Consider the following 19,019-nt stretch of genomic DNA (forward strand, 5'->3'; position numbering starts at 1 on the left):
ACACACACACACACACACACATATCTATATAAAATGAGCCACTCTCTGGAATTAGAAATAAAATTAATATTTTTTTTGCTCTGTTTTGCCTTTCTCTGAGGGGGTTTGGATCTTTTTTTGATCAAACTCCAGTCCTGGCATAGCACTGGATACTGGCAAAATAGATACCACCATCACCGTAGCTATGTCCYGGGCACAGCAGGGTCAGTTATCAGCTAGATGGGTGGTGCTTGCTCATTGTTATGAGTTAGGGGTGCAAACACCAATAGCCAAATCTGCACTTGGCCCASCTGCATTCAGTGGGGACACAACACAGATCCAGTGGGAGGTACTGCCAACCCCCAGAACATAAAGGATAAAGCATAAACAGCTTCTGGTGGCTGCAGGTGATGAATCCAACTCCTCTTTTTCAGTCCCCACCCTCCTCCACTACCACCACATTTCTGCCACTTGAAAGGAGAGACAAAGCACAGAGGAACAGACTGTGAAATTTATTCAGGAGTTAAACCTGGTGTCCTTAGACACAGCGGTGAGGGAAACTTCCCACTCCCAGAGTCAAGGATCTCCTCCTGCTAACAGACTCTATGTCAGCCACTAGCATGTTCTCCACAGGTACCCAGGCAGCATTCCTATCTCATCTTTGTCTTCCAACACAGGGCTCCTCTGGGGGACAGGGAGGGAGGGAGGCACCAACAAACATGTTACCAAGCACAGGCACACCCCACAAGCAATGCAGGCTCAGAAAAATGCAGTRGCTCCACTTTTGCCCCTCTGGACACAAGCCCAGCCTAACTGCCCCATGCAACTATGGCCATCATTCCTACAGCAGATACCACCACATCAGTGCCCTAGTCCTGTGGGTAGGGAAAGGGAAAGGAACGAATGCTGTAGTGGCTGAGCACTGATGTCCCCAGCAGGGGCTTCTGTGAGATTAAGGAAAGCCAATCTGGTAGGCACGGGAGGTGTTTGTGGGCTCCTGATCCTACAGCAGGTCAGGGACTCCTTGGAGCATGTGCCGTCCTCCTTCCTCTTTCCTCCATGCACCAGAGGCCTRAGTCATAAAGGCAACTTTGTAAGAACCAAAGGCTGCATGTGAAGAGTGAAGGGGAAGCAGGGGAGTATTGCTGTGGCGCAAGGGGCTGCTATACACTACAGTACAAAAATAAAGATATAAACCACAATTTAAAAGGCTGGATCAGGATCACATCCTCAGGTCTTTGGCTTGTAACAGCTAGCAAATGGATGAGAGAGAAACAAAATCAAAGGCAGRAAAAGAATAATTGAGCATGGAGGAGAGAGTGAGAAACAAGAAGAGGGAAAGAGCACATGACAGAGGAAATGAAAATAGAGATAAAAAAATGAAAGGAGGYATAAAGGTGAGGAGAAAAAGAAAAAGGAGGGAAAAATCTATGTGAGTAACATACATTGATTTTCAAGAGAATAATACTTAAGTCCCACAGCCACAGACAAAGAGGCTCTTAAACAGAGGGTGAGAGAAATACCAGACAACTAACAAGTGCTGTCCATCAGGACAGGAAGTGGTACTCAGCATCTCCAGGTTAACAAGAGTCCCAAAGCTTTCCAGTAAGAGAGAGGCATCCTCCTTTTAAAGCTTTCTGTATGTCCCAACCCCCAGCWTCACACAGCCCAGGCCAGGCAGCCTCCCTAAGCACAACACAGAGCACTGAGGCACATTCACACACAGCTGTGAGAACATCTGGAGTAAGGAGCTGCAGCTTCTGCTCTGTCTTTGTGAACCTGCTGCCTCTGCATTTTCACCCTGGCAGAGGCAGTGAGGGAAATGCCCAGGGAAGTAAGAAGAGGGAGGGGAAAATCACAAGCTGCTTCTGCAAATGGCTCTCTGGCTGCCAAAGAAGCTATGGACAGCAGTCTGGAGAAGTRATCTGGCATGCACGTCAGGCAGACACGTGGCAGACTTCCTCCTGTGCCACCACTGCCTGCTTTGCATTTATTTCCACTCCTCTTCATTTCTCCCAGCTGCAATTGCCCTTCTGCTGCCAGAGCTTCTAGTCCAGCACTGTAAGGCCTGCTTGGCAACTAAGACCCATATATGAAGACAATCAGAAAAGCTGCCTTAAGAATGACTCAGCCTCCCCTCCCTTTCCACACCCCCCAGCTCTACAAACCAGGCCCATATCTGTAAGACGGGAGGAAGTGAGTCACTCATGCAGARCTCAAACTGGTAGGATCTGACAGTGCAGAAGACAGGTAACATACCTGCAGAGGAGGAAAAGTGAGGAGCAGAGACAGGGCCCTGAGCAGGGAGCACACAGGGCCCTGGGCTTGGGAGGGGAGGTAGGAACATGGGCTGCTGAAGAGAGGCTGTGAGGGGGCAAAGAGAGCAGAGAGAAAAATGCTGGAGGCAGGGAAGTGGGATAGGGTGGGAGGAAGGTAACTGTAAGGAGACAGACACCCTGATGACAAGTAGAGAACAGGGTGGGGAGCAGGAAGGAGGGTCCAGAGGAAGAAAGAGTTTAGTGGAATCCTGAGTAGATGGAGAGTCTGCAAACAAAAATAAAACAATAAATAAACCAAACTGTTAAAAGTACAAAGCAGCAACCAAGGCAACAGCTCTCCCACGTGTGATCTTCACTCCCAGAGCAACTCCTGCTCCCTGGAGTGATCTCCTCCCAGCCGTGCCCTACTGCTTCCCTGCCACTAGCTGTGAACTCTCACCAGAAAGGTGGACGGGTCTATGCTTGGGGGGGTTATTTTTATCATTTTCCTCATGGATTTGCTGCACCTTTCTCCTCTGCTTCTGCTTCTGCCTCCTCCTCCTCCACTTCCTGCTCTTCCTCCTTCAGGTCCTCCTCTGTGCTCTGCGGCCCAGCATGCAGGACAAAGGGAAGAAAGAGTGGAGACACTTGCAAGATGAGCCATGGTGGTTCTTGCTCACACACAAGGGCATAAAGCAATGTTCACGATACTGGCATAAAAAGGAATTTCTCCCTATGGCCAAGACAGCTCTGGGTCAGGAAGCAGAGACTGGTCTTCTTCTGTGTCATCAGGTCAGAGGCATCTAACCTATCTACAAATGCTATGATCCTATTGCCCAAACCCTGTCATCACTTGCTAACACTCCTTCCCATATCCAAGCTGCCTACAAGATGTCATGCATATGTTTCTATCCTTCTCTTAAGAGGGAACCAGGTGAACTCCTGGCCCCCTAGCTCAACAAGGAAAGGGCATGCAGTAAGGCCTTGGTGGCAATCACACCCTAATGGCAGAGTGACACACGGTCCTGAGGCAGGATAAGAAGGATGTTAGAGTAGCATGAGAAGTGCTGAGGTCACTTGTTAAAACCATTTGCCATACACAGCTAGATACCATCACCTCCAACACATGTACTCCTCCTTTTGGGCAACAGGTATAATATCATGATGCTGAACATCAGGGCAAGCCCCATATTTCAGTCTGAGGTGCCCCACAGTCACAGTGGAGGGTAGAAAGAAAGAGGTAGTGAACCATGTGAAGGGTCTCATAGGTGACAGGAGCAGAGCCTTACCAAACTTGGTCTCACCTTGGCTTTGTGGCTGGGCTCAGAACTCAGGCCATTGGGAGAGCTGTACAGCTCTTTGGAGACCATACACAGGAACTCTGTCTGATCCTCATTCCCATAGTTATAGGATGAGCCAATGTTCACAAGCTAGAGAGGACAAGAGGGCAAGGATCACGTACCCATGTTACTACAGACATCCACTTCACCCAGAGAGCAGGAGAAAAAGCTCCTCATGCATCATGGAGTCTAATCCCTATCTCCACCAGAAAGGCCTCATAACAAAGCAGAGAAAGTGGTACAACATAGCAGGAGGGTTCTCCGCACTGCTGGCCAGGATTCAAACACCTTAACCTCATTCACTCCACAAACACACACAGCATCCTCCAAGCTTCTAGGGAAGAGGCAAGGCAGAAGCCAACATGATAGCACCATCAGTGACTGAACTAATATTCCCAGAGAAGGAAGGTGTGCTGCCATGCTTGGGCCCTGCCCAGTATCCGTGATCTTTTCCCCAAAAGAAAGCTCCTGCCCACCCTCCTCTATTCTCCCCGAACCTGCTCAAATCGCCATCCATCAGACATAGTGGAAACCATCTGAGTGAGCTCCTCTTCCTGGCACTGTAGCACACGGTAGACATGTTTAGGAGGCACCTGTAAGCAAAATTGCAGAGAATCGTGTTGCCTAGGTCCCATGCTAAAGGCTGTTGCCCTCATGCAAAAGGGAATGCAGTAGTACCCCTCTTTAAGTGTAAAGGAGAGATGAAACTACAATCTAGCTTTCTACTGTTCTGTCCAGGGAGGCAAGAACAATTGTATCTATTCTGGAAGGAAAGGACTGAGCTAAGACCTTCCTACATTGTCCACAGAAGATACTGGGCTCTTTCCCRTGGAGAGTTTGCATTTGTCATTACAAAGTCATTTATACAAATGTCACAAAGGCTGATAGGGTTTTGTAAGCACAAAATGACTAGCTGCTGCTGGAGGCTTAGAACCTGAGGCAGACATGATGAAAAGTGAGACGTCAGCCAAACATTCCCAGAAGACAGGCTTAGAAAGGTTACTGGCCAGAAGGTGCAACTCTGCCACAGGATCGATCCCTTGTGCCTCATTTTCTGCATTTAACTCTTCCACAGACATCCCTTCCTCTTTTCCCTTTAAGTACCTCCACAGGCATCTCCCTATTCTTTGTTGTGATTACTCTCCCGGGGCTCCCCACTCCAAAGCCATTCTCCCCACATTTCCTCCACTTTTTTCTCTGTATTTCCACTCTCCTTACATATCTCACAGTAATCAGCTGGCTTATTTGAGAAGTTATTGGAGCCAATTTTGTTTCAAGTGTTACATCCAGCAAYACCTCTGGGACTGCAAAGCAAGGCTGTTTTATCATAACTAATATGGTGGTAGCCTGTCTCCAGCAAGGTTTTGTTATGCAGAGATTAACATATAAGCTCTAATTAGTTACACATTTCCTTTCCTGGCTGCTTCTCCCAAATCTGCCCTCTCTGTAGACTCACTTCTCCCTTTCAGCATTTTCTGCTTCTCCCACTCTTATCTTTCCTGGCCATTTCCATCCATACCTGAGTTACTGTGTAATCCTTCTCCTCCAGTCTATCTTTGATTATTCGGATTAAAGGGCCGATGTTATAGAACTCAGCTTCTTCTAGGACTCCTGAGAAAGAAAGACAGAGAGATGACAAAGACWCAAAGTTAACAGACAGTTCTTGTTTTTTGACTTGCAAAAAATCATCTCTGAGCTTCCCATGGTCCTGTGCCTTCCACAAGGAGAATCGACACTCCAGCCACTCACTAACACATTTCTGTTGCTGGAACCTCTTCCAGGAAATTGACTCTGTCTTTCTGCATTGTACTCCTGATTGCCCACCCCAATCCTCTTAAGCAATCTACTACTTCAGAAACAGGCACTGCCAGTGAAGGTTTGAGCTAAGGCCTGCTCATACCTTTCCAGGCAAGGAAAGGCTTTCTCTGAGAGTATAACAACAACTACCAGATTACTGGCCAACATGAATAAATGTAGGCTCCAGCCTCTCTCTAAGGCGTATTAGTTATCATATTGCTTTGGCAGTCTTTGGAAGGTAGAAAACCATGACTTATTCTGACCTCATCAGTGAGAGACCCTAGAAAACCCCCACTGTTCTCTTGGGCCAATTGGAGTTGTACCTGCCCAGCATCCCCACACATTTCAGACAATCTCTCATCTGTGTTTTATACCTCAAAGCAAGTAAATAGAGATGTGTGGGGGTTTTTTCTATGCTATCTGCATCTATCACCTCTCGTGAGACTCTCCTGTTTATTAAAGGCCTTTGAGGAAGCAAGGTGGGTTCACAGTAGGTCAGGAAGGGAAGGAGGCTAGCAACCAACATTCACATGTCCTCAAGGCAGTACACAGACCAAGCAGGCAGGAGGGATTGAGCTGGCTCTGTCTAACCCACTCAGAGCCCTTCATTATACCCTGAATCGTCTGATGAGTTTTATTTCATGTCAGCCCGAGTATCTGTGGTAGGAACAAAAGGAGATGTTAAGCTGTGAACCAGACTCCTGTTACGCTTCAGCTTTTATGTTAAAACCTGTGGCTGAACTCTGTCTGATGCAAGGATTACAAGACATAGCAAGTAGAAAGCATCTCAGAATCATGTTTGTTATAGTTCTATACCATTGCTTGGATGCATTTTTTGTGATCATAACTCATAATACAACTCTGAAAAAAAAWCATTTTGTTAGATAAAAATACTTAAGAGAGAGACAAGAAGACTGATGAACCTGCAGAAACTGTACTTGRCAGAGGCTGAACAGCACAGCTTGTCTTTAGAACTGGCTACTTGTTATACTCTGATGTCCAAAAAACCCCAAAGCATTGGAGATTGCTAGCTGATAACCCTGAGATGATGTTAGTGAGTTATCCTTTTGGACTCTATCAACCTCAAATGAGGGATTGATTTGTCTGCCTTGTTCCACAGAAATTGCTGCAGCCTACAACTCATAAGGGCACTAGTAACATATCAGTGCATATCACTGATTAATGATGATCTTTATTACAGGCATTATTACAATCAGCAGAAGAGATGACTTTGGTCAATTTGATCTTCTGAGTTTTCATTTCTAGTAGAAACTTTGAATTATTAACGGATACCTCAGTCACAAAACCTGATTAAAAGTGGTTCAGAAACAGGTAATAAAATGATTTATTAAAGCTGAGAGACCTTGCCTACTTCTACTGCAATGACAGCTCTGCTGAAGTAACAGTTGAGAAGCCACAACAACTATAGGATGCCTTCCCCACCTACGCCAAAGCCCCTAAGTAAAGGAGGCATTGGTATGCTTTCCAAGAGCTGCTGAGGCATCCCTCTCAGATCTCCCCACACAAACTTCAGGAGAAGAACGGGACACAACAAGGTGGACAGCAAGTCCTACTGTGTTCTGATTCCAGCAGCAATCTTGAACTGGAAGTTTCTGAGCTCCAAAACTCACCCTCTTCAGCCATATCTTTATCCAGGACCAGCTTCCCATGACGGAGGAAATTCAGGATGGGTCCAAAGTAAGTGGGGTCTCGGTCTATTAGGTATGCACCAGTCTCATCCTAGCAACAGAGACAGACCATGAGGAGAAAAACCCCATGGGAAAAGTTTCACCAACCCTCAAATGCTCCAGGTTAGAGGAAAATGCTAATCCAAGCAAAAATGTCCACCATTTCTAAGGTTCCTTAGAAACCAAGAGCAAGGCCCATGGTTTCTTCTCTACAGTACCATCACTACACCATACACATAGCAGCTCTCCAGTGGAAGAAAAACATGCCATTGCTTCTTCTTTATGAGATGATCTGAAGGATGATGAGGAAATAAAGCATAAGGATCCCAAATAGATGCATATACAGTCAGTTATGCAAGACAACAGCCAGACAGTGTGCAAGGCCAAAGCCTAAGTGAGGGAGTCCCTGGCCTGCACCAACAGAGGGAAGAGTAAACTAGTTTGCAACACTCGTCACATCAAACCAAAGTTTTGGAGGAAAAATCCAGGCTTTTTTTGATGTTTTGGTAGAACTTTGACTTTCTGAAAGTTTAATTCCTATAGTAAGTGGCACCAGATTCTGCAGTTTACTTTACTGAGATGGACTATAGAAGTCCCCAGTCCACATCAGCCTTTCTTGGATTTTAACTCCTGGCTCATTATCCCCAGAATGCCCATCTCAGCATGGACAAATTCAGCTAAGAAAGCCCTCCCCCCCCCCCCCCCCCCAAAAAAAAAAAAAGGCCTCTGACTCCTTCTCTGACTCTATGTACAGGGCTAGTGTGAGACAGCAGACATGCCCCTTACAGGCAACAAGGTTGAGACAATAGCTGGGATGTAGACCCAGGAGATCTTGCAAGATAGTGAGACAGGACAGCCAGGAAGGAAGGGAGATGGTCTCTCTTTTTCCCCAGATGGAAAAGACAGCTGCAAGGCTGTAACATAGCAAGGTAGCATCTGGCAAGGAAAGCAAGAGGAGGTTCTTCCCAGGAGAGAGAAGGAAGAAAAGCTATTTTTTTTTACTCAGTTACTCTTGCAGCTATTGGGGTCTAACTCCATCCCAGCATCCTTCCAGCCCTCCAGCCCTCCCTGTGCTCAGCGAGGCRTGGTACAGGAGGCAAACCGGCTGCCTTACCTGATCTGACTGCAGCTCCTCACCCTGGCACAAGCGACACAGGAAAGATTTCTGCTCCCGACACAGGGTCTGCCTGGTGGTGAGGAAGATGGTGCCCCCAACATTGAGCTTCACCCACTTGGCTTGGGTGCTGGCAGGTGATGGGATGTCCCAGGTGCAGCGCAGTCCTGCAGCGCCCTGCATCTCCTCCCCGCCCTCCATCCTCATCCTCATCCCCTCAGTGTGCAGGGACTGCTGCAGGTGCTGCCTGCCAGGGCATGCTGGGATCTGTAGTTCATCTGCCTCTCTTTCTGTGGCAGCCGTATTTCCCAGAGGTGCTAGGGTCCTTGTGTCCGCCAAGGGGGGCAGGAGTGGGGGAGAGGAAGGATGCTGTAGGCTGTGGGATATCACTGCTGCTATTAGGAATGGCAGAACTGAAACTCCGCAGTGCAGATGCTCTCTGGCTTCTCCTCTGTTCCRGTTTTAACTAGCCAAGTTAAGGGCTGGCCAGCACTTCAGCAGTGCGGGGTGTTATGCAAAAATCCTCAGCATTTATTTCCATGAACATCAACTCTGGCTCAGTAAATGATTCTGGGAAATGTAGTTTGCACAGACATGCACAAAAGGGCACTGGGAATTGTAGTTTTCCCCAGTTCACTATCCCTGCAAAAGGGGCTACTGTCATCAAGGGGACCAAAGTTTAATATATGAGCCCAGCCCTGCAGGGGCTGTCTGCAGTTCTGAACTTGTATTTGAGCTTGCCTGGAGTCAGGAAAAACAATCTGCTCTCTGGCACTCAGCAGGGTAAACCCATCAGTGCTATATGGCACAGCTTTTCCAGGGTCACAGCTCCTGTATCAGCTGCCATGCTGCTCTTGCTGCAAAATGCATGGACAGTTGCCTTCTTGCTAACATATGTAGAGGCACTTCTGGGAACTATATCCTGAATTTGTGAAGTGCTGGCAGAGGGCAGGATTCATTTTTCTTTGTGCTTGAAACAGTCACTGACTCAGCAAACTTTCCTCCACTGCTGTCCTACCAGCACAAGCCATGCCAGACAGAGACCACCTGTCTCCTTTCCCCATGCTCCTGCCATCTCTGACTTTGCCTAGGCAATAGCAAGCAGAGATTTTAAATCAGCCCTAAGTAGGGTTTTACCTTTCCTCCAGGCACACATCACCCACTCACTCTGATTGGGCCAGTCTCTCCTTACTGAATCTGACCATGTCTCTGCCACTCACTGCTGCCAGGCAAAGCCTGGAGCTGGTTTGGAAAAACAACAGCCTATGCCCTCTGGGGCATTGGTTCAAATGTGGTCCTTGGCACAGACACAAACTGAAAACATTCTCTCTCCAGGAGCTCTGCTTTTCCATTACTGTCTAAGCACAACCATGGTTGCCAGAAGCTCAATGCATTGGGAAAGGAAAGGCTGATGTTTTCCCTATCTCCACCTGAATGTGGACCAAAGCCTCCCCTTCACCCAAGCAACCTTCTAGGTCTTCTTTGCCAGGACAATGTGGAGACACGGTACTGCCTTGCAGATTCTTTATCATTCTTGTGCCAAGATGTTTGTGTCTCCTGAGTAGAGGTTTTACTCGGGAAACAGAGTCGAAAAAGAGAAAGACTGTTTTCCCATTCTTTTCATTTTATTCCTTCTTTCCTTCTCTTTTTTAATTTCATTATAAATTACTACCTTTTTTTTTTTTTTTTTTTTTTTTTTTTTTTTTTTTTTTTTTTTTTTTTTTTTTTTTTTTAACGGACTGTGAAGGCAGCATCACCTTTCCCCTAAATCACCCAGGATAAAGCAGTTCCTTGACAAACAGTCAGTATAACCATGTACTTTGCTCATCCTGTGGAGGAATGCAAAACAGAGGGGGAAAGAGGGACTAACATGGAAAGGGTGCTTTAGATTGTTGATCTCCAGCTAATTTCAGCATAGGAACAATTTAGCTCCTGCAGGGTGCCAGTGCAAACAGCTCTGGATCTCCTTTGATTTATATCAGGAGCTGGCCAGGCACTAAGGTAATCAATAATAGGGAGAGAATGAAAAGTGATTTTTGCCTACCTATATGGAGCAGGCTGTGGACCAAGTTAGTCCCTAAACCTTGTATCAGTCTCTGCTGAGCAGAGGTGCTCAGGTTAACACTGACCTGACCTGAAGCATCATGGAGCACAAGACAGCTCTGGGCTCTGGGACTCTAATACTCCTACTTCTGGCTCTGAGTCAAACCTTGACAAGTCTAAGAGCTCTGCCCTGTACTCACTCTGGTTTGCAAGGGAGGCAGGACCTTGTCTGGGCTGGCTTCAGCTCCAGCAGAGACAGAGGCTGAGTAATGTGGTTTCCTGATATGAATGCAGTGGGTGGGAGTGGCAGCTTGTGTCCCTTATCTGCCATCCAAATCTGCCCTGCCTTTGTCTTCTCTCTTCTTTTATCAAGCATTCACCCTGTCTCCCTCTCCTCCAGACCTGTCTCACAACCCTTCAGCCTCTTGCTCTTTTTTAGTGCAATCTCATTTGTTTTCCTTGCCCTCCTCCCCAACCTCTTCCATACCACTGCTGTTCTTGGTTCAGGCATGGTTTGTATTCAGGGCATACTTTCTACCATCAGCACTAGCCTCTATCTGTGACTAGCATGGCAAGTCTTGCTCATTCTTGGGCCGTTGGGTAAAGGGTTAGTATATAATTCTCAAAAAGTATATTTTGAGTAGGGAGAARGGTACAGGTACCCTCCTCTCATCCCTATAGCCTTTTTTATGCAACATACAGCATGAACTTTACCAAAACTCCAAAAGTCAAGGAATTCCCCCCAGTAGGTGAAAACCCTCTTTGGGAGGAAATCAGCCTGTAGTGAGTTACTAACTGAAATGCTGTGATGAGTCAGTGTTGTTGGCTAAATATGGGCCTGATTTAAACACTTTTACCAGACATATTTCTGAGATGCAATTAGCATGTCCTTGTTAAGGTCCATTGAAAATCAAGGAGAAATAGAAGAGAGAGAGGAGATATAAATTTAGATAACCAAATGGCTGATCCTCCTGCTTTGATGATAAATATATATAAAACACATGCACAGAAAGAGACAGCAGCAAGGAAGAGCTTGTGTGGGGCAGTGTGATTACATAATGCCATACAGCACTAAGGAGTATACAGTTAATCACAGGGACTGGGACAACTGCACAGGCAGACTACGGAGAGGAAAAGCTGAACAGCCACTGGGTAGGCAGGAGTAGGCTGGCCAGAGACAGAGCAAAACCAGGAAGGTTACTCTAAACTGAGAGAACTTTTGTTCAGCAGCCATCAGGCTTATTGTGTAAACCAGCAAAGAACTCCACACACTGCCACATTCAGTACATGCATCACAGCTTGGAGAATCCATCTGGGTTCATTGTGTATGATGCATCGCTGATGTTACAGAGCTGCTCTTAGGTAGTTGTTGTGTTGTGGAGTGTCAGTGGAAACAAGAATCACCGTGCATTGGCACAGACTGTCACTACTCTGGCAGGCTGGGAACATGCATCTGAGATTAAACCCAAATGATCATTTAGTTAATGAATACACTTCGGGACAAGGCACTGGAGAAGAAACTCTTTCCTCTTCTGTAGAAACTGGACTGAGGAGGACAAGTAAAGCTCGGAAATTTGCCATTAACTCTGCAGAGAACTTGGCAAAGAAAACTCCCTGCACTGGACAGAGGGGTCAGATGAAGACAGTTTGTTTGTAGCCAACATTGGCCAGCTTGACTGCCACCAGAGCAAGAAGACTGGAGCAGGAAGAGAAAGGTCCTCGGGCATGCTGGGGATCTAATCTCTCTCTGGCTGTTTGTGCCCTATGAGGCTTGTGAGCAGAGCACCTGCATTCAGAATAGTGTATAAAGCCTGTATGTATATGTGCATCACTTACCATCTCTGCTGGAAGAGTGCTGGGAGAGGGAGAGAAAACTGTCACGTCACATTTGTTTGTGAGCTGGACCCAAGAAAGATGTGAGAAAAAAAAGAAAGCCAACTGCAGGTAATAAGCTCATGCAGTAGTCATTACTAGAAGGAACAGTGGCACTGGCAGAGAAAGGCTTGCTTTGGGCTGTGCAGAAAATGTGCAGTGGAACAAATGATTTACTATGGGAACGGCATGAAATAGTGCAATCCATCTGCTGGGCAGCAGTAGGGAAGGAAGAGGAAGGCTTACACAATATGAAAGGTGGAGCTATATTGCAAATGCACAGTAGAAAGGATGAGGAGTATGTAGTGTAAAATACGTTTACATCCCTGGAAGGTGAGCACAGCCTCCATATATGAGGGAGTACCTGGCACCAGAGCTGGAGGAAAGGGATTGAGAGAGGGCTGCAGCAGAGCTCCAAAACCCTCACTCTCCTCTACCCTCCATACCACAAACCCTGCAACAGCAAACCTGGAGAGCAGGACTCAGCAGCAGTGGCAACTGGAACAGGTTGGTCTGAATCATCACTTCCTCTGGAGTGGGGAATATGTTATATGGTTAAAACGTGACAGCTGTTCTCCCTCCCCACAACCTCTTCTGACAGGAGAAGCATTTTCTTCTCTCTCATTACATTCCAGGCTTGGAGAGTCTCCAGTGGCCAGGCATGTGGTCAAAATAGAAGCTGCAAGGTGATGTGGAGATGTAAGGGAGAAGGGTGATGCACTATCTGATCTTTGGCATCACTGGGGTTCTTGTTCTCAGCATCATAAGCAAATCCAGATGAGACACCATCACAATCCCAAGCCCAAAACCACACTAAAACCCTTCAGGGCTCTCTCAGGGCTGCTCACTCAGGTCCCCAGGTCTCAGGGAAACAATCTGGCTCATTTCTCTTTCCCACGGTGTTCAGCTGCTGGAGTGGACTTACCAGGCAGCTGTAGTCCTTTCCCTTCCTCTCAATTACTGCTGCTTCGCATAGTATATGCACTCTTTTGTCATAAGGCACAGAGCAGATTTTCCAGCATTCATGCCTGCAGGCTCAAGTTTTGCTCAGACCCTCAAAGCTGTGCTGTGCTCTGAAGCAGCCAGAGTCATCCATTGACCAGGCTGTTCTCACAGAGTCCAACACTGCTTCAGGACAAAAGCATTATGGATAGCAAAATATACCTATAAACCAATAAAGAATTTACATGCTGACCTGGGGTTCTGGGATTTATAGAGATCTGTAACAGCTCCATCTCAAATTAGCTATAGGTCAGCCCTCTAGCCGCATTAGGGCTGTTTTTTAGGCTACTTCTCAACTACTATGAGCCTTGTTCCATCCAGGATAGTTTATTCCTCTTTCCCAGTGACAATTTTTCCATGGGCTCATCAGGAATATTACTGATTTGTATTCGTATCTACTTGTTCTCTTCCCTGTTTCCAGCTCCCACAGGAAACCCACCCACTGAGTCAGGGACATAAAGATCTGCAGAGCATTTATAGTCCTGGTACAAGACCCTTCAGCTGTTCCATATGTCCAGTAGCATCTGTTACAACTCAGAATAAGCTTTGCAGTCTTCAGGCTTTGAAAACATTGTCTTAGGCCCCACAATGTTCCCAGTGCTGTGCCTGCAGCATGAGAATGGATCTCAACAGAAGGGAGAGAGCATATCAGAAGACATTGTCTTGGGACAGATTTTTGATGTATGATATAACAGGGCATACCCCACAGACAAAAGACATTTTGGGGTGGGGAGGAAGTTCTCTATTTCCCTGCAGTAGGGTAATTAAGGCAAAGCTAAGTATCTGGTTAAAGATTTGATGAAACCTGTGAAAATGAATCAACTATTGAGAAGATTCTGTGATTTAAAATCACAGGGAGAAGGGCAACTGAGTGCTGCCAATCTTGGCACACACGCCAGAGAGGGGGAAAGCTCCTGCTGGATGTCATGGAGTCACTCATCCACTAGAGCAAGGGGAGAGGGGAAAAACTTTCACTTAGTTTGCAATCTCCATGTGGCTCATTGGGCTATATCTGACATCTCTCCCCAGCACATGTGAAAGAGAAAAGGCTCTCAGGCTCAAGAGGAAGCAGAGAGATTACTATTGACCCCAAGGACTGCTGTGTCCCAAAAGGAAACACAGTGCTTAGAGCTGTATTGCAGTGGGCCAGACATTCTGGAGGCACAAGAGCAGAAGCCAGCCACATGCATCCACTGGAAATGATGAATGAAGTCTGAAAGAAATCATAAATTTTCCCTAGTAAGTAACTTCCTGGAGAAACAGAGGAGTGGCAGCATTCTTGAATCATTGTCTGCGTGAGTATAGGAGTTTGACCACATATTGACATAACCTGCCTCATCTCCCAGCTACACAGAGGCTGTTAAACACTAACGACCTATCAGTGAAAGACWCTTAGCTTGGCTGATAGTGGGAGAACCTAGAAATCTTGAATCAAAAAGATGTCACAAGCCAGTCCCTGCTACAGGAACTCTTACTAGAAAATGCTATCCATACAGACATCTTAAAACTTAAGCTGACTCAAAAGCAGTGTGCTCGTTGCTCAGACTGGGAAGCCCCTTCACGGAGTGTTTAAAACCGCTTGCTTACTCCCAGCCGGTCACCCCTAAACAGCTATTTTTTAAAGTACCCATGGTTAAAGATTGCAGTCAGATACCTTATGTGACATGTTAGCTAGTTCCTCCCTTTCATTCCCAGGAAACAGTTGCTGGAAAATTACCCAACATGAAATAAAGCAAAGTGTTGCTACCAGCCTTTAAAAACACCGTTACATGGGCAGGGAACTTCACAAAATAAGGGAACAGAAAACTTTTCTCTATCGGGAAGAAGAAAACTAAACCATCTATTGGACCACAAACTGATCCAGAACTGAAGTCTTCACAATTTGCAGGKCATTTTTGACCTGCAGAAGAAGTGCTTTTGGGCGAGTCTAAGTACAAAGAGACAAATGTAAACCAACAAAAATAAAGATTAATTTTAGCCAGATTTGTGAGTTTCTTGCACTGCCACCTACAGAGTCACTCATTTCAGCCCTCAGTGTGCTCAGTATACCTAGGGCTTGCTGTAACATCATCTGAAAGTCCCTGAAGAACAAGGTTATTAGACTGAACTGATGTAGGGGAAGTGAATGTTTCAGTTATTGGAAATGGGGGGGAAAAGGATTAGGAATTATGTAGCACTGCAGAGGACAGAGGAAGAAATCATCTGAACAATGGAACCAGAAGAAATTTGCAAAAAGAGAGCTCATGTCCATGCAAGCCAGGCCCAGGAAGCAGCCAGGGCTCCAGGCAACCTTGGCCTAAAGAAATATAAAGAATAAAGCTCTCCAGTGGATTAGGATCTAGCCTTTGTATTCACTGGCAAGGAGAAGACCCTGTAAAGCTGTAACAGTAAGCATCCATTACATCCCCTAGAAAAGATGACACCATCAGCTCCAGATATCCATAGGCATATATTGGTGCATGCCTAAGAGCAGAACCTGGCTCATTAACTTTGTGAGTTACCAGTGGGCTGGAACAGTCTTTCTTTTTTTTTCTTTTCTTTTCTTTTTTTTTTTTTTTTTTTAAGAGACAATACTACAGAGAAGAAATTGTTGAACAACCTTGGCAGGGATACTTAGGGATATTTTGGTTCTCAAATACATGACAATGATCCTGGGGAAAAATGCCTGCCATTTGGGGTTATTGCTCTGTAGGTTCCAGATCCCCCAAGCTATTTAAAGACGTATGGTTTGTCTTATGGAAGGAATAGCAACACTAATGCAACCCAACTCTCACCATGTGAGCTGGTATCCAGTCTTTGAAGAATAGAGCTGTAACTCCATTTTATGCCAAAAAGTAAATGGGCAAAAGACTGGGAGGAATAAAGTGGCAGTGTCCCGACAGAGCTACTTGTCGCCTTTCTTGGGCCACAGAGCTTGCCAAGGGAAAGAAAAAGTCATTCTACTCAAGGAAGAAGGAACTATCTCACTTGAATCATCAGAAAAGGTGATCCCATAAAAAATGATTTTATGAGAAAGACTAATACCCAAGCAACACCCACATATGCTCCATTCAGCAGAAAGGCCTTGAAACACATTTATTTAATCTTTTCTAATCTCATTTTTTTATTATTATTAAAAAAGGATTTGGAGTCATCAGGGTACAAAATCAGCTAAGCATACATTGCAGTTAAGATTCCACGCACAACAAGAAATCCTGACCAACCTCTAACTTCATCRAGTGCCAAACTAGAAGCCATAGTTGCTCCTACAATGGCTACGCCTTTTCCTTAGGCTTTGTGCTCAAAAAAAACATTACCCACATGGGTGGATTCTACGACACAGGCATCCAGATACTCACAGCCAGGAAAAGAGCACGATCATGAGACGCAGTTACACAAGTATGACCATCCTGTGCGTAAACATGGTGGAATGTCCTGAGTCATGAGGCTGCCTTGACTCAATTACTTCCCCACACTGCTACCAGCACTCTCTCCCTTCCATCTGATACTGTAAGAGATGTCATCTTTATGCTCCATCACATGGTGCCAGTAACACCATGTACCCATCTTTGTTACCCAACACCTTCACCTTATGACACTTACCTCAATAAGGAATGCTAAATCCATTTATTCCAAATCCTGTTTCAAGGCAAATTATCTGCACATCTGGGAGAGAGCAACTTACTACAATGTCTTCCCCTTTCCCTCAGATATAACATTTTCAGGTTGTGCTCGCATGTACCATTCCACCCAGGCCCCATCGTACACAGCGACATCYGGTTTGCCACAGAGGTATGCCCCCAGAGCAACATGGCAGGCAGTGACCCCAGAGCCACACGTAGCTACTAATGGCTTTGAGAGGTCCACCTTCTTCGCCTGAAACAGACTGCGGATCTGCTCAGGGGTCTTCTCTAAGCCAGACTCTGTGAGGAAATCGGTGAAGGGGATGCTCAGGGACCCAGGGATATGACCAGGCTCAATTCCTGGAGGAAAAGCAATACAGACAGGAATTAACCTCTGCCACCTGGGAGGAGTCCRTTGCAAAACCTGTTCTCTGTTTCACTGGACAAACATTTATTTTTTGATATATTTTGCTAAAATAAATAATTTTCTTTTTGTTAAAGTTTACTTTACTGACAACCATTATTGATTAGATGCACAGCCCTCAGGAATGATGGCTCCAACCTTCAGGTTACTAGTTAGTCAGAGAAACCTGTCATGAAGTTCTCTTCCTCCCTTGCATCAGAGCAATCTCCTCTGCAGTCACTGACTGAAGAACCTTCCCAAGTTCTGAGGGGAAAGTAGTACCAGTACATTAAGAGACTAATAAATATTTCTGAGGTGTATGAATGCTGCTTTCCCCACCCCAATCCTTTGTGAGAAAGGACACACGGCTTTCCCCACTTCTAAGTCAGTTTTCAACTAAAAACAGCACYAGCTAGTAAAAGAGCCAGAAAGACAGGGACAACTGTATTTCCCTTCACTGTCTCTACAGAAGTCAAGCCTGAGGGCACCCTAAATTAAGCCACTGCTTAGGATGCCAGTGTCTCAGTAGGCATATTACCATCTCGGGGCTCAGGCTCTATTCCCCGGAACCGTCCTGCAGAGCGTGCGTCCACTAGTTGGAAGCGGTGGGAATCCAAGTTATCTATGATGTCCTCATAGCTTTTCACCATGGACTTGTCCAAGGAGGCGTGGAATTCAGAAGGAGCTACCTGGCTCTTTCCAGAGCTCAGTGGATTCCCCTCTTGCTGCCAGTTCTTCAGGCCACCATCTAGAAGGGAAACTGCTTCGTGTCCAAAGGCCCGAAACATCCACCACACCCGGGGTGCAGAGAAAAGACCTTGGTCACTGCCATCATACACGACAACATGGGAGTCATTCCCCACACCCAGCTTCCCCACATACTCAGCAAAGTCATTGGCCTTGGGCAGCATATGATCATATGGTGAAGTACGGTCACTGCACTGGTCAATGTCAAAGAAAACTGCACCAGGAATATGGCGCTCCTCAAATTCCCGCTTTGGGTCACGGTTCATCTTTGGCAAATACCAAGATGCATCCACAATTCTCAAGGCCAGTCCAGCTTGCTGGGACCTGATGGCTTCTGATAACCATTTTGCAGACACCAGAGCACGGTAGAGGAGTTGCTGCGACATTGCTCCTGATTTCTGGCCAAGGTTATGTGATCTCTGGGGCTTGTCTGAGCTCACCTGATTGCAAAAGAAAGCAAGCTGTAAATTAGAGATCAGCTTTATGGAAAGTAACAGGACAAAGATGTATTCTGAGGCCAAATACTTTCCGGCCTGTGTCCATATTTAGCATACTAAGCATGGCTATGTCTACAGTGAGAGTGAAGTGCTCCAGTCCAGTCCAGAGTAATGAGTTTCACAGAGCTCAGCCCAAACCCTGCACTCTCTGAAGCTGCCATGGCAGAGTCCTGCCCCTTGCTCCCCCCTATCCAGAAACCTTCAGCTATGCTAAGGGCAGTGAGAGGGCAGCGGGGCAGCCCCAAGTCCCCCCGAACCCCTGCTCCAGGTCCCTGAGGAACAGCCTCCAAGCGGGAGGCGGGGATGGAGCCGCCCCCAGGGTGAGGGCAGACCCCTCAGGCGGGGRGCTCTGCCCTACGGTGCCCCACCGCTCTCACCCCCCTCGGGAGACCATTTCAAGCCGAGGCCAGGCCCGGAGGGCCCTCACGGGACACAGCCTRCCGGATGACTCTCCGCCCTCCCGCTGCCTCGGGACATCCCCCTCGCCGCGGCTCCTCTCCGCGGGGAAGGAGAGGGGCCAGCTGGCGCCCGGGCCGCGCCGCCCCATACCTCCGCGCCGGGACCCAGCCGAGCCGCACCAGCCCTCACTCAGTTACCGCCCGCCATGGCCGCCGCCGGGAGACGGGAGCCAGAGCCCGCCCATGCGGGCCGGTCCCGGGCCGCGCCGCCCGCCCCTG

General features: G+C 46.9%; 2 protein-coding genes across 4 annotated transcripts; both read right to left on the minus strand.

Moving 5' to 3' along the window:
• Positions 1-479: 479 nt before the first annotated feature.
• KCTD17 (potassium channel tetramerization domain containing 17) lies at positions 480-8,389 on the minus strand. Of its 3 annotated transcripts, none has more exons than XM_085323479.1 (6): positions 8,177-8,389; positions 7,006-7,114; positions 5,097-5,188; positions 4,075-4,170; positions 3,542-3,667; positions 480-663 (listed from the first exon to the last, which is right to left on the minus strand). In XM_085323479.1, the coding sequence occupies exons 1-6, from the start codon at positions 8,387-8,389 to the stop codon at positions 595-597; spliced, it is 705 nt and encodes a 234-aa protein (XP_085179605.1). In that variant the 3' UTR covers positions 480-594. The 3 variants fall into 3 exon arrangements, with proteins under 3 accessions (XP_085179605.1, XP_085179604.1, XP_085179606.1); XM_085323478.1 differs by lacking the exon at positions 480-663 and adding an exon at positions 2,601-2,840; XM_085323480.1 differs by lacking the exon at positions 480-663 and adding an exon at positions 2,601-2,912.
• Positions 8,390-16,154: 7,765 nt separating this feature from the next.
• On the minus strand, positions 16,155-18,995 carry MPST (mercaptopyruvate sulfurtransferase). Its single transcript, XM_085323453.1, has 3 exons — positions 18,892-18,995; positions 17,637-18,285; positions 16,155-17,055 (listed from the first exon to the last, which is right to left on the minus strand). The coding sequence occupies exons 2-3, from the start codon at positions 18,229-18,231 to the stop codon at positions 16,757-16,759; spliced, it is 894 nt and encodes a 297-aa protein (XP_085179579.1). The 5' UTR covers positions 18,232-18,285; positions 18,892-18,995; the 3' UTR covers positions 16,155-16,756.
• Between the last annotated feature and the right edge of the window lie 24 nt (positions 18,996-19,019).

The sequence above is a fragment of the Rhea americana genome, unplaced genomic scaffold (assembly GCF_003343005.1).
Source record: "Rhea americana isolate MKP2758 unplaced genomic scaffold, rheAme1 scaffold_85, whole genome shotgun sequence".
In the NCBI taxonomy this organism is placed as follows: domain Eukaryota; kingdom Metazoa; phylum Chordata; class Aves; order Rheiformes; family Rheidae; genus Rhea; species Rhea americana.

Bases quoted from the DNA above. Each gene is read 5' to 3' on its own strand.
- KCTD17 (XM_085323480.1), bottom strand. From the start codon at position 8,389: ATGAGGATGAGGATGGAGGGCGGGGAGGAGATGCAGGGCGCTGCAGGA. The intron at 7,115-8,176 runs GTAAGGCAGCCG...CTCTGTTGCTAG, and splicing joins AGGAGCTGCAGTCAGATCAG to GATGAGACTGGTGCATACCT. The intron at 5,189-7,005 runs GTGAGTTTTGGA...TTTCTTTCTCAG, and splicing joins TAAAGATATGGCTGAAGAGG to GAGTCCTAGAAGAAGCTGAG.